The 13251-nt window shown below is 39.2% G+C and overlaps 1 protein-coding gene across 1 annotated transcript in view; it reads left to right on the top strand.

Moving 5' to 3' along the window:
- The first annotated feature begins 1419 nt into the window (after nucleotides 1-1419).
- kitlga (kit ligand a) overlaps nucleotides 1420-13251 on the top strand; it is a 52262-nt gene continuing 40430 nt past the window's right edge. Inside the window, exon 1 of the mRNA XM_060928417.1 lies at nucleotides 1420-1833. Within this exon, the coding sequence (XP_060784400.1) occupies nucleotides 1819-1833 (15 nt within the window). The 5' untranslated portion in view covers nucleotides 1420-1818. The remainder of the gene's footprint in view (nucleotides 1834-13251) is intronic.

Here is a 13251-nt window from a genome sequence, read left to right on the forward strand (position 1 = left end):
AAGCTTCAGCTCCTAGAGGGCCCCTTCTGAAGAAGACCACTTTTATTTCCCCAGCAATGTCAAAATCAAACCTATGCCCTTGTTGCTTACCTGGTGGTCTGGGAGCCCTGGGAGCTTTGTGTGGAATGTCACATGTTATCTGCATGTACAGTACTGTACAAAAGTCTTAGGCACATGTAAAGAAATGCTGTAGACCAAAAATGGCTTAAAAATAATGACATGAAATGTTTCAACATTTAAAAAAATACTATAAACAGTAATCAGTAAGCCATAATAAATGAAACAAAGGCAATATTTGGTGTGAGATGGCCCTTTGCTTTAAAGAAAAAAAAATAGTAGACTCGTACAATGATGCCCCTTTTCCACCAAATCAGTTCCAGGGCTGGTTCGGGGCGAGTGCTTAGTTTGGAACCGGGTTTTCTGTTTCCACTGACAAAGGACTGGCTCTGGGACCAGAACAACCAGTTCCAGGCTAGCACCAACTCTCTGCTGGGCCAGAGGAAAGAACCGCTTACGTCAGCGGGGGGGCGGAGTTGTTAAGACCAACAATAATAGCAAGACCGCAAAAGGTCGCCATTTTTAAATAAGCGACGAGATATCATGGATGCAGTAAAGCAGCAGTCATCCATTATTATTGTTGTTGTTGTTGCTGCTTCTTCTTCTTCTCCATGTTGTTGTTGATTCGATGTTCGTGCCAAGGTTTATGCAAACGCAGCGACGTAACTGACGTATACAGTGACGTAATGACGTGGCTCCCCTTAGCACCCCGAGCTATGGAAAAGCAAATTGGTTCTCAGGTGCTCGCAAGTTGAACGAATTGTGAACCAGCACCAGCCCCGAACCAGCCCTGGAACTGATTTGGTGGAAAAGGGGTGTGAGTGGTGTAAATATTATATTCTTTCATAGGGCCTGAAATTTCTAGCAGCGCCCCTGTCGGGGACATTAGAGGGTGATGTTCTTCTTCCCAGCACTCATTAGGATCTTGAAAGCTTGGATGCATTATATTACATTACATTACAGGCATTTAGCAGACGCTGTTATCCAGAGCGACCTATAACACACCCAGAGCAGCCTGGGGAGCAGTCAGGGGTTAGGTGCCTGCCTTGCTCAAGGGCACTTCAGCCAGGTGCTCCAGGGAATCGAACAAGCAACCTTTTGGTCCCAAAGCTGCTTCGACCATGGCTTCCACCGGACGTGATTAAAAGATGAGGCATGAGTTTCCTCTTATACACACGAGAAAAAATGATGGAATTACAGCAGATCTGCTGCATCAATCACGGCTGGACTCAACCTCTCAGAAATTGTGAAATCCAGTTTGAGTGGGCGGGGCTGCTATTGACAGGGCGGCGGGATTTATGGCTAGTGGGCGGGGTCATAGGGGTGCAGTCACGACATAAAAAGAGACCCACACACAGATACGCACTGTCACACGCTGTCTCACGGCGTCTTGATAACTCTCACACACCCACCCACACACACACACACTCTCACACACCCACCCGCCCACCCGCACGGACGCGCGCCCGCGCGCACACGCGCTCTTTTAGTGCCCCATTCCTCGGTCAACGTGCGTTATGAAGCGCGCGCCTGGATAACATCTGGTGTTGGGGTATTTTGGGATTTTTTTTTTTTTTTTATTTTTGCCTTTGGTGAAAGTGTCATTTCAGGGTTTTTTTTTTCCTTCCCCGAGTTGAATTGGATTTTACTTATGATGCTTTTGGATATGCGCAAACGGGATGAAGAGAAGCCCTTTCCTGCCCGCCGAAGTAAGATAAAATAGGGGTTTCATTTACAGCGGAATTAATCCTCTCTTTCCCTATGAAGAAGTCAAAAGTAAGTTGTGCATTTTTTTTGTTTTTTGGGTTTTTTTGGAAATTTGTCACTTTTTTTTCTTTTGCATTGCGCAGGGGTGCATAAACTTTTGGATCCTGTCCCGTGGCTGCAATTAGACCTTCAAAAAAAAAAAAAAGAATGAAATTTTGAATTGTTATGCAAATTGGTTTACATAAAGAGTTGTTAGTTTTATATAAAGAGGAGTGGCTTTGGACTTGTGGATGCTTCTGTTTTTGTTTGTTTGTTTGTTTGTTTGTTTGTTTGTTGACTATTTGATTATTTGTCACGTCTTCTGAATGAGTTCTCCAGCCTTCATTTAAGGTCTTTAAAAATGTTGTTCATGCAAACCCCAAGAAACCGATCCACGCAATATCATTTATAGCACTTAATTTATTCACGTAAGCCTACAATATGCAAATGAGCTCAATCCCTGCATTAATACACTGGTATATAAATCTGTTGATTCGTTTGCATGAATAATTCAGCGACTGTATATCTGCCTGCATTCCAGCAAGGCAAGGCATGTTTATTTATATAGCGCATTTCATGCACAGTGGCAGTTCAATGTGCTTTACAGAGGTAAAAGCAAAACAGTAAACAATAGAAAATAAAATTACATAAAATAAAGGGGGAAGAAGAGAGAAAAAAATAATAAGAATTAAACAATAGTAGAAATAAAATAATAAAATGAAGTAAAAGTTCAGTAAAAAAACAGCAGAATAAAATAGAATAAAAGTTAAGTAAAGTTTAAAACATGTAAAGATGACGATATTTATCAGTTAGCAGAAAGCATCTGAGAACAGCTTGGTCTTTAATCTAGATTTAAAGCTGCCAACAGCAGGAGCATTTTTGATGTCCTCTGGGAGTTGGTTCCATAGCTGTACTGCATAGTAGCTAAAAGCTGCTTCACCACACTTTGTTTTAACAACAGGAAAGCAACCCTTTGGATATCAGTAATCTGTGATTTCAGGTCATTCTTACAGTAGCTGCTTTCATCCGTTTCAGTAGCACATCATCACTACATGAGGCTCTTCAGGTTATAAATTAAGTCATGGCTTTTTGTGTGTGTGTGTGTGTGTGTGTGTGTGTGTGTGTGTGTGTTCTGTTTTGCTTTTCCTCTCAACTTTGACAAACCATATGCATGTGTTGGGTTGCTTTTAGGACTTGAAAACCAAGGATCAGAAAGTGCTCCAAGCACTGCAGATGTCTTTTTTTTTATTTAATTGATCATTTTAGGACAACAGGGGCGGCACGGTGGTGTAGTGGTTAGCGCCGTCGCCTCACAGCAAGAAGGTCCGGGTTCGAGCCCCGTGGCCAGCGACGGCCTTTCTGTGCGGAGTTTGCATATTCTCCCCGTGTCCGCGTGGGTTTCCTCCGGGTGCTCCGGTTTCCCCCACAGTCCAAAGACATGCAGGTTAGGTTAACTGGTGACTCTAAATTGACCGTAGGTGTGAGTGTGAGTGTGAATGGTTGTCTGTGTCTATGTGTCAGCCCTGTGATGACCTGGCGACTTGTCCAGGGTGTACCCCGCCTTTCGCCCGCAGTCAGCTGGGATAGGATCCAGCTCGCCTGCGACCCTGTAGAACAGGATAAAGCGGCTAGAGATAATGAGATGAGATTTTAGGACAACATTAATATTTTAATTATTTAAAATTATGTGTTGCAAAGATAAAAAACGTCCCAGATGCCAGCTGGCATCATGGGATGAGTTTCAGCATGCTAAATATTGATCTACTGCCAAGCCAGGAGACAAAAAGAGTGAGGTTTTTCAGGTTCAGGAGCATCAGATAGACTTTTCCAAGCACGTCTGTCATTAAGGATTGCTTGTAAGTATCTGTTTATTGCTCATCAGTGTGTGTTTCATAACTCTGTGTGTGTACTTCTGTAACACAGGCTTTACACGACAGCTTGTTGACAGAGTGGTAGAGAGTAGGGCCATCATCCTGCTGTGGTTTTCAAAAGCAAATTTTTTTAAAAAAACAGTGTCTTTTCACTGGCAGCGGCATGACTCAAGTAATTAGGAGGCTTTGAGAAGGTTTACAATTTGCAACTTGGTGGAGTCTGAGCTCGAGGCAGGATCAGCAGGAATCTAGAAAACATCACAGAGATAATGTGATATTTCCTGAGCGGTAATGTGAAGGCCAGAGAGATCTGAGATACTCATTTTAAAAAAAAAAGACTGAAAAAAACTGAAGAAAAATCCCCCAAAACCCCTTAACCCATGCAGCTGCTGTTTGACTACTGATGTACAGTATTCGCTCTTTCTCTCTCTCTGAACTGAAAATGCAACAAATTATGATTTTGGACTTTGACTTAAAAATGTTAGTTTCCAACCTCATATCTGATCTATACAGTACCATTACACCTCCTCATTCATAGATTTTTCTGTATTTTGTATTTTCAACATTGTAGAGCAACACTGAAGACATCAAAACTATGAAATAACATCCTGAACATATATGGAATTATATGGTAAACAAAGTGTCAAAAAAAACCCAAACTTTGATATTTTAGATCCTTCAGCGTATGACACTTTGCATTATCCCTATTGGCGTTATCTTAACCAGCTTCATGAGGTAGTCACCTGGAATGCTTTTAAATTAAGTTGTGCCTCCTTAATTAAAAAAAATAGTTAATTAGCAGATGAGTTTCTTGCCTTCTTAATGCGTTCGAAATCATCAAACTGGAAATAGTAAATAATAACAATACAAATAATAAAAAAGAACCGAACAATTAAGTAAACAGAAACGACATCCATCATTGCTTTAAGACATAGAGTGACTTTTTTTTTTATTAATAAAGATAAAGAAATCTGTTAAATCCAGAGGTGTGTCCAAAGCTTTGACCAGACGAGAGAGGATTGTTTAGACTATGGAGCGCACCCATCCTGATTACGGCGGTCATTATATTGTGTAGCAGTGATTACGAACCTTCCTTGCACACAGCATCCCATTCCAGAATTTCCTGAAAGCTAAATTCTGAACCACAGAACATTTGATCTTTGACCACATACTTAAAAAAAAAAAACTCAGTCATATGCAGACAGTTATAGCTTAATCAGTGAATTAAACGTCTGGGTGAAAGTTGTTTAGGTTTTTTTTTTTCCTGTGCTACAAAATTTGCTTACCGACTAGTGGCCTAGTGGTTGCGTGTCCGCCTCTCGATCGAGAGATCGTGAGTTCTATTCACGGTCGGGTCATACCAAAGACCATCATAAAAATGGTACCCACTACCATCTGGCAAGGCACGCTGCAATACAGATGTGCATGGGGAGTTGAACTCTCGTGGTTACCAGAGGACTAGCCCCCCACTGTAACCCTAGCTATGTAATAGGCGAGAGGCCGAGGGCTATGGAAACGGAGATCGGCGCCGCACGATGCGCCACCATCAGAGTTGGGCCTGGTTAGTACTTGAGTGGGAGACTGCCAAGGAATACCAGGTACTGGGCGTGGGAAGGACTTTAACTTTTAACTTAACAAAATTTGCTTCAGAGTGTTTACTCTGTGCTGTCATTGCTCTTTAGACAAAGTGATAGCATGCTGCAGGAGGTGCAAGTAAAAGGAGAAGAAAACCTGCGTCTGGTTTTACCTGTCAAGCATGAAAGGCATTTGACTCTGGGGTTCATGCATGCATGCTCACACACTTATATACACACACACGTACATGCACACACGTGCACACGTTTAAGATATGAAATTAAGCTATAGCCTCCTGTCAAAAGTGCTTCATGTACCGTATTCTATGGAACACCAACATGAATGAATGAGGAAGAGATCGATTCCTAGCTACCAGGGGGTGTGTGTGTGTGAGTGTTTTTTTAATGCATAATTTCCTCTTCATGAGTCACTAAAGCTCAGATATGCAGCTCACAGGATTATTTATTTAAAAATCTAATACAGCAACTCTGCTGCTGTGGGAAATGAAACGTTGCAACCATATCTTTTTAAGAGCATAATTAGTCACCTCACAGTTTTTAAACACTTACAGCAAAATCTAAGCTCTTCCATCCATCCTACCACCACCGTGCTTCGCTGTATGAATGATATCAGGACGAGGTTCTCAGGAGAAGCAGCGTTCGGTTGATTTTTCACTCAGGCTACTAGTCCTTTATCTTATCAGATTACAGAATTTTTTACTTCATGATTACGATTTTGTTTGTTTGCTCATGCACATTGTCTTTATTTGTCCCCATGCTAGAGGAACAGACTCTGAAATGGACGTGTTGTCAGTTTTACAACTTTTTATAAATAGCGGATTCTGCACATACACAGCTCAACATATTGAATTAACTTTTTTTTTAGTAGTAGTAGAACTTTTAAGTCTACATTACAGCATGTCCGTGTATTTCCTGTAATTATTTTTTTTCTTCCAAAGTTTACTTGATTCAGTAATCATGCTAATCTACCAGCTGGTCACAGTCTGGCGGAGACATTAGAACACAACAATCTGGGGGGGGGGAAATGCCTGATGATGCACAAGTTTTAAACATTTGCTTTAATCTCTGTCCAAGTCTGGCTGATGACTTTATATGCAGTGTTTCTGGTCACAGCCGGTGACACCAAACACCTTCTAAACGATGGAATTTTCTTTTTTCTTTCACAGCTGTTTTTTTGTTTTTTATTTTATTACTTTTTATTTTTCCTCACACATGGATCGAGCCTGATCTCTCAAACGGATTGAGCTCTGAAAATCCCTTCCAATCCAGACCTAATCTGGGAAATATTTAACCAGCAAATCCTTCTTCACTTCCGTGTCTCTTTTTTGACAGATTTATGGACAAATGTCACGAGTATCATCAATAATGAAATACTGTACGCAGTGACTGATGGTCCCTGTGCATTCTTTACCTGTTGGATAATCCCTAGCCTCGGGCGGCGCTGTTCTGTATGCAATAAACATTTTGGAAAAATGCACCTGATCCCAAATCTGTGGGCGAAGTAAAAAAGGAAGCGTCACTTGTGTTAGGTGCCAACAAAATCATATCATGAGTCTTACAGATGTTTCATGATATACAGTATGTATCGCTGTATGTAGATGTGCTCACAAATGGCGAGAAAAAGAGTTTAAAAACCAGTTTGATGATGATTTATTTATGGCTTCTGAAAAATCACGAGCTATGCTTTATACTTAACAGTTATTCCATGAAATTGAGTCGTACATGAGCTGATAGCTGAAGAGACGCGTAGCACCGAGTTGTCTATAAACCATGTACGACCAGATTGAGTGGAATAACTGTTTTATTCTATCCACATTCACTGGATTTTGAGAAACAGAGCATTCTTATTGTTATTTTTTGCATATTCGATAAATACAAACTTCATACAAAATGTCTGGCAAAATCATTTCCACTTAGAATGTAAAAAAAAAAATGGCGAAATGACAGGAGAAAATTGTGAAAAATGCGATAATAATAATTATTGAAAATAAAAAGAGATGTTCTTACCATCAAATACTTTCATTCCATATTTTGTTGCCTTTTGTTTTGTATTTTATGGGGTCTTCTTCTTCTTTAGGGTTTTTTTGGTGGTTGGCAAACCAACTTAAAGGTGCATTACCACCACCGACTGGCCTGTAGTGTGGAACAGGAGATATTGGGGAGGACCATATTCTTTTAGCTATTTGTTTCTTTTAAATACTTGATAACAATTTGAGGTTTTGTTTTAAAAAAAAAAGTAGAGTTTTTATTTCATCCTCGGTTGCTTCAGCAACACGCTCCACCATTTGTTTTTCTCTATTCACTGTATATGACCTGATATCCTAATAGTAGAATAGCCAATCAGAGCGCTCGATTGCTCATCCAGTGAATGTCAATAGAATAATTTACATTTATCTAATCTCCATTAAGCAGTTTAGGATTCAGGGAAGCTTCCCGATGCAGGGATTTGACATCACAACCTTCCAATCATATCAATGTCTGTAGTAATTACTCATCTCATTTCATCGCAGCTCAACTTTGCCATTCTTCCACATACACAGTATGCAGAAGAACGAAATGCTGTTTTCAACGGTCCAAGGTGCTGTTATATGGTTTTAATTGTTAATTAATTGTTAATTAAACATGCAACAGCACCTTGGACCTCCAGTCATATGTTTAATTGTTATTTTATGCTTATGTTTAATTGGTTGGGCAGCCTTGGGCCCAAAGGGTCATTGGTTCGATTTTCAGGACCAGCAGGAAAAATACGAGGGGAGTTGAGTGAAAGAACAGCACTTTCCCCTTCCTCTAGATCATGGCTAAAGTGCCCTTAACCAAGGTCCCTAACCCACAACTGCCCCCCGACCCCTGTAGCATAGCTCCCCACTGCTCTCTCTCTCTGTGTGTGTGTGTGTGTGTGTGTGTGTGTGTGTGCACTCATTGCTCACTTGTGTGTGTTCACTACTTCAGATGGGTGAAATGCAGAGATGCTTGAGTGTACATGTGACAAATGAAGATGACTTCTTCTTGTTATTTCATATACACTTTCAAAAAAATGCATGTCTTATTTATTTATAATCTTATTTATTTATAAGTCCGTTTCTAATCATTTTTAAAAAATAAAAAGAAAAATCATGATATCTACAATATATATATATATATATATATATATATATATATATATATATATATATATATATATATGTGTATATATATATGTGTATATATACATATATACATATAATTTTTTAAAATCATAATATTGATCTTGTGATACATCGTCTCACCGCCCAGCTCTGGTTGATACTCGGGTTAGGATTGTATCGCAAACTAATTTCCACTAATTTGACACATCGTCCTCGGCCATTGTGCTTCTTGCCTTTTTCACGAGGCTTCCTTGTCATCCCATGTGAATGAGAACAAAAAGCTACAGGTTCTGTTATTGTTATTGTTCTCTAACTTTCTGTTATATGAGTCAGTCGGATGATGAACACGATATGTGTGTGTGACTGAATGACAGATGGAAAGACTGTCCCACCTTAGCGTTAACACATGATACTTAGTCAAGTCAAGTTTATTTGTATAGCGCTTTTAACAATAGACATTGTCGCAAAGCAGCTTAAAACATGAGCTAATTTTATCCCTAATCTATCCCCAATGAGCACGCCTGTGGTGACGGTGGCAAGGAAAAACTCCCTCAGACGAACCTGGAGAAACCTGGAGAGGAAACCTGGAGAGGAACCAGACTCAAAAGGGAACCCATCCTCATTTGGGCAACAACAGACAACATGACAACATTAACAGTTTTAACATGAAGTCAGTTTCGTTGATGTTATAAACTCTTCACTGATGGAAACTTGAGTGCAAAACTGTTCATGACAACTGCAGTCCTAAAGTTAGCAAGTCAACTGTAGTCCTCAGCCATAAAAGCATTACTGTAAGAGTCCAGAGCGTCTTCCAAGTGTGACTTTCAACTGTCCTCATGGGGCCGTCCTCTACAGGAGCGATGCGATGAGACTCCAACCAGACACAGGGCACCAGGATGGATCAGGCAGGTCTGAGGAGCAGAAGAGGTCAGCATCTCGATCCCAGGACCAACATGTAACTCAGAGGGACAGATTTTTTTGGGGGGGAGAGAGAGAGAGAGAGAGAGAGAGAGAGAGAGAAAACACAGGTTGTTAGGTATGCCCAGTGAATAAGTAGGAACAGTATACATATTGCACTGAGTGCAAGCAGGGACTCCGGCAACTAACTATGACAGCATAACTAAAAGGGGAGAGCCAGAAGGTAACACAGACATGAGGGAGCCCCGGGACATAAAGCAGCCAGCCACTACACCGTCAACAAACGGTAAGTAACACTTAGCTTATGAGCTGCTCAAAAGCTTCCAAACGCTGACATTAATGATGGTATTTGGTTGTTGTTTTTATGAATAATACAAGCCTTGTTTCTCAGATATACGTCTTGACGGGTGTTTATTACTCTGATGGCTCGGCTCATTGAGATTGGTTATAATACAACACTTAACACACTGTAAAGTTCAGAAGGTGTTTTATATTAATTTCATGAGTTCATATACTTAGCCCTGTGATGATCTGGCGACTTGTCCAGGGTGTATCCCACCTCTCGCCCATAGTCAGCTGGGATAGGCTCCAGCTTGCCTGCGACCCTGTAGAACAGGATAAGCGGCTACAGATAACGGATGGATGGATGGAGTTCATATACTGTAGTGTAATGTGGTGACTGAAAAACTGTTACTATTTTTTATTTAATGCTTTATGTTCATTAACGCCCATGGAAACTGCTCGTCTTGACTAACTGCGTATTTTTATTTTTAAACATCGTATGTAATCTGAAATTTCTTTAAGCATGGTCCACACTCACTTTATACAAAATCTCTCTAGAAAGGATCCTGACATTTATTCCATCCGCATTCACTGAATATGAGCAATCGTGCACTCTGATTGGCTACTCTACTACTAGGATATCGGCTCATATGCCATGAGTAGAGAAAAACAAAATGGCAGAACGTGTTGCTGAAGTAGCTGAGGGCGAAATAAAAACTCTACTCGAAAACAAAATCCCCAAATTAAAAAAAAAAACAAGTAACAAAATATGGAATGAAAGTATTTGATGATAAGAACGTATCTTTTTAAATAAATTTCTTAAGAATTATCACATTTTCACAAATTGCTCCTGTCATTTCGCCGGTTTGTTTACATTCTAAGAGGAAATTATTTTGTCGAACGTTTTGTATAAAGTTTGTATTTATCGATTTTGCAAAAAAATAATAATGCTCCGTTTCTCAAAATCCAGTGAATGTGGATAGAATAAAACAGTTATTCCACTCAATCTCGTCGTACATGGATTAGACAACTCGGTGCTACGCGCCTCGTCGGCTATCAGCTCATGTACGACTCGATTTCGTGAAATAGCTGTTACACTATATACAGATAAATTCCTCCTGATTACCCAGAAGAAGGCTTTGAGATACAACTACGGGATAAAACGCATCACAAAATCGATTATTTTATTCTTAATAACGGCATGTCCTGAAATCTTTTATTCCTCTTATGCCACAACAATTTATCAATATATAATTTTTTTGTATCTTCTTTGTTTTTTTTAATTAAAGTAAAATGTTACATGTTACACAGGTACTTTTTATCCATTTATAGCTACATGTGGAACATCTCGACAACAAGTTCATTCCTGTTTTGGGTTTTTTGGGGGGTTTGGGTTTTTTTGTTTTGTTTTTCAATAACACAATGTTCAGAAGTGTTTTATTCCACTTATTCTACAGCAAATTATCAACAATTATAGCTTTCAACATTATTATTATTATTATTATTATTATTATTATTATTATTAATAAAACAATGCATTGTACACTCTAAATTGACTGTAGGTGTGAATGTGAGTGTGAATCTGTGTCTATGTGCAGCCCTGTGATGACCTGGCGACTTGTCCAGGGTGTACCCCGCCTTTCGCCCGTAGTCAGCTGGGATAGGCTCCAGCTTGCCTGCGACCCTGTTGGACAGGATAAAGTGGCTAGAGATAACGAGATGAGATGAATGCATTGTACTTTTTGTCCGTTTATAGCTACATGTAATGTTGTGGAAATTCCATGTTCATTCCTGTTGTGGTTTGTTTTTTGTTTTTTTTCCCAATAACACAATGTTCTGAAATGTTTTACTGCACTTATATTACAGCGATTTGTCTACGTTTACATTCTTTTGTTTATTTTTATTAATATAGAACACATACTTTTTATCCGTTTATAGATACATTTTTAATGCTGTGGAAAGTCCATGAAGCAAGTTAATTCCTGTTGTTTTCCAATAACAGCATATCATGAAGTGTGTCATAACTTTTTGTTTGTTTGTTTGTTTGTTTGTTTGTTTGTTTAATTTATCAAAACGGAGCACATTTTTACAAGTACATTTTGACTGAGCTATGTTTAAAGTTTTTGAAATGTTCGTGAAACAATTTATTACTTTTATTATAACAGCTATAAACAGTCATTCCGTCATGAGCCTCTCTCTCTTTTCTTTTCTTTTTTTTCCTTGAAGTTAATTTAAAAAAAATACGCAGCTGATCACTTTTCCCTTCAGTGGAAAATGTTTTTACCTCAGAACACCAACACTGATTGAAGTCTTTGTAAAGTTCTTAACTGTTAATCTCTGGACAGAAATCTTCAACGAGCTTGATTTTTAAAACACCTCTGCTGTACAGGTCCCTGAGAACGAGCTGTTTCTCTGTTAGCGATGACGTACCGGGACAAGGGCATTAATACAGTATAAAGCTGTGATGTGCAGCTGCACTACCGTCAGAGCTGCAGTTATAGAGAATAAATCAACACCTTGTGGTCAGTCAGACTCAGGAGTTCAACAGCATTGTGGTGTAAAGTCGATTGATTCCATATTTAGGGTTTTATATCGCAAATTTCAGCTGCTGTTTCAAAGCGACTGAACCCTCTGGTGTCCTGGAGGAAGCTCCGTGTTCGTCATGCTTTCTTCTGCAGGCAAAGTGAATGTGTGTGTGTGTGTGTTCATTCTCAGGACATGCGATACCGCCGTCTTTGCCGTGTTTTATTCAGTTAGTGTGAAGCCCTTTAAGTGCATCTGAAAGGAAACAGACAGACTGAGTGCAATTTGTGGAACCAAATTGAATTTGGGGACTTTTTGAGTGGATCTCTGTCTGTATCGGGGGCTAAAATGATGAGGATTTGATGACTTTTCCAGTTACTGCTGATGCTCTGCTCTGCTGCCATCATGGCTACATAAAAGCTTCATGCACATTCTTTTCCAACACATTTTTTTCTCTACATCATTAAAACATTTAACTTGTGATTTGCTCTACATTGTTAGAAATAGGGGTAAAGTAGGAGTCCAGTTCTGTCCCCCAAGGTACAATCTACACTAATATACCCCCTAGGGCTCATTATTGGACCTCAAGGTAACCATGTGCTCCTTTTTAGGGCCAAAAAGGTACATGTATGTTCCCAATCAGTATATAAAATGTACAGCTAACTACCTTAGAGGGTACCGATCCACTGACCAGCCGTTTTACCCTTAAAGATACAACAATGTACTGTATTTTCTGAGTGTGTGTGATGATGGATCTCGGATGTAGCTAAACACTAGCTGGTGCACACACCAGGGGTGGGGCGATATGACAAAAATATAATTCTCGAAGGTATTTCTAGGATAAATGACATGTAGCACGATACTCACAAACTGCCAACAATACAGAAGGGTTGCATTTTTATATTTTAAAAAAAAAAAAGCTCCATGATCCTTTATTTAAAGTCTACAAAAATGTTGAAAGTTTTTTTTATTTAAAAAATAACATTTTTTTTAATTTTACAAAGGAGAAAAATAATATACAAATTGTACCTTTTTTGCACAATTTTACAGATTAAGTCCAAACATCAATAGCTTCGAGTCAGTTTCTAATTAATTAAAATAATAATAATAAAATTAATTAATTAATTAATTGAA

Source organism: Neoarius graeffei, chromosome 8, assembly GCF_027579695.1.
Source record: "Neoarius graeffei isolate fNeoGra1 chromosome 8, fNeoGra1.pri, whole genome shotgun sequence".
NCBI classification, from domain to species: Eukaryota; Metazoa; Chordata; class Actinopteri; order Siluriformes; family Ariidae; genus Neoarius; species Neoarius graeffei.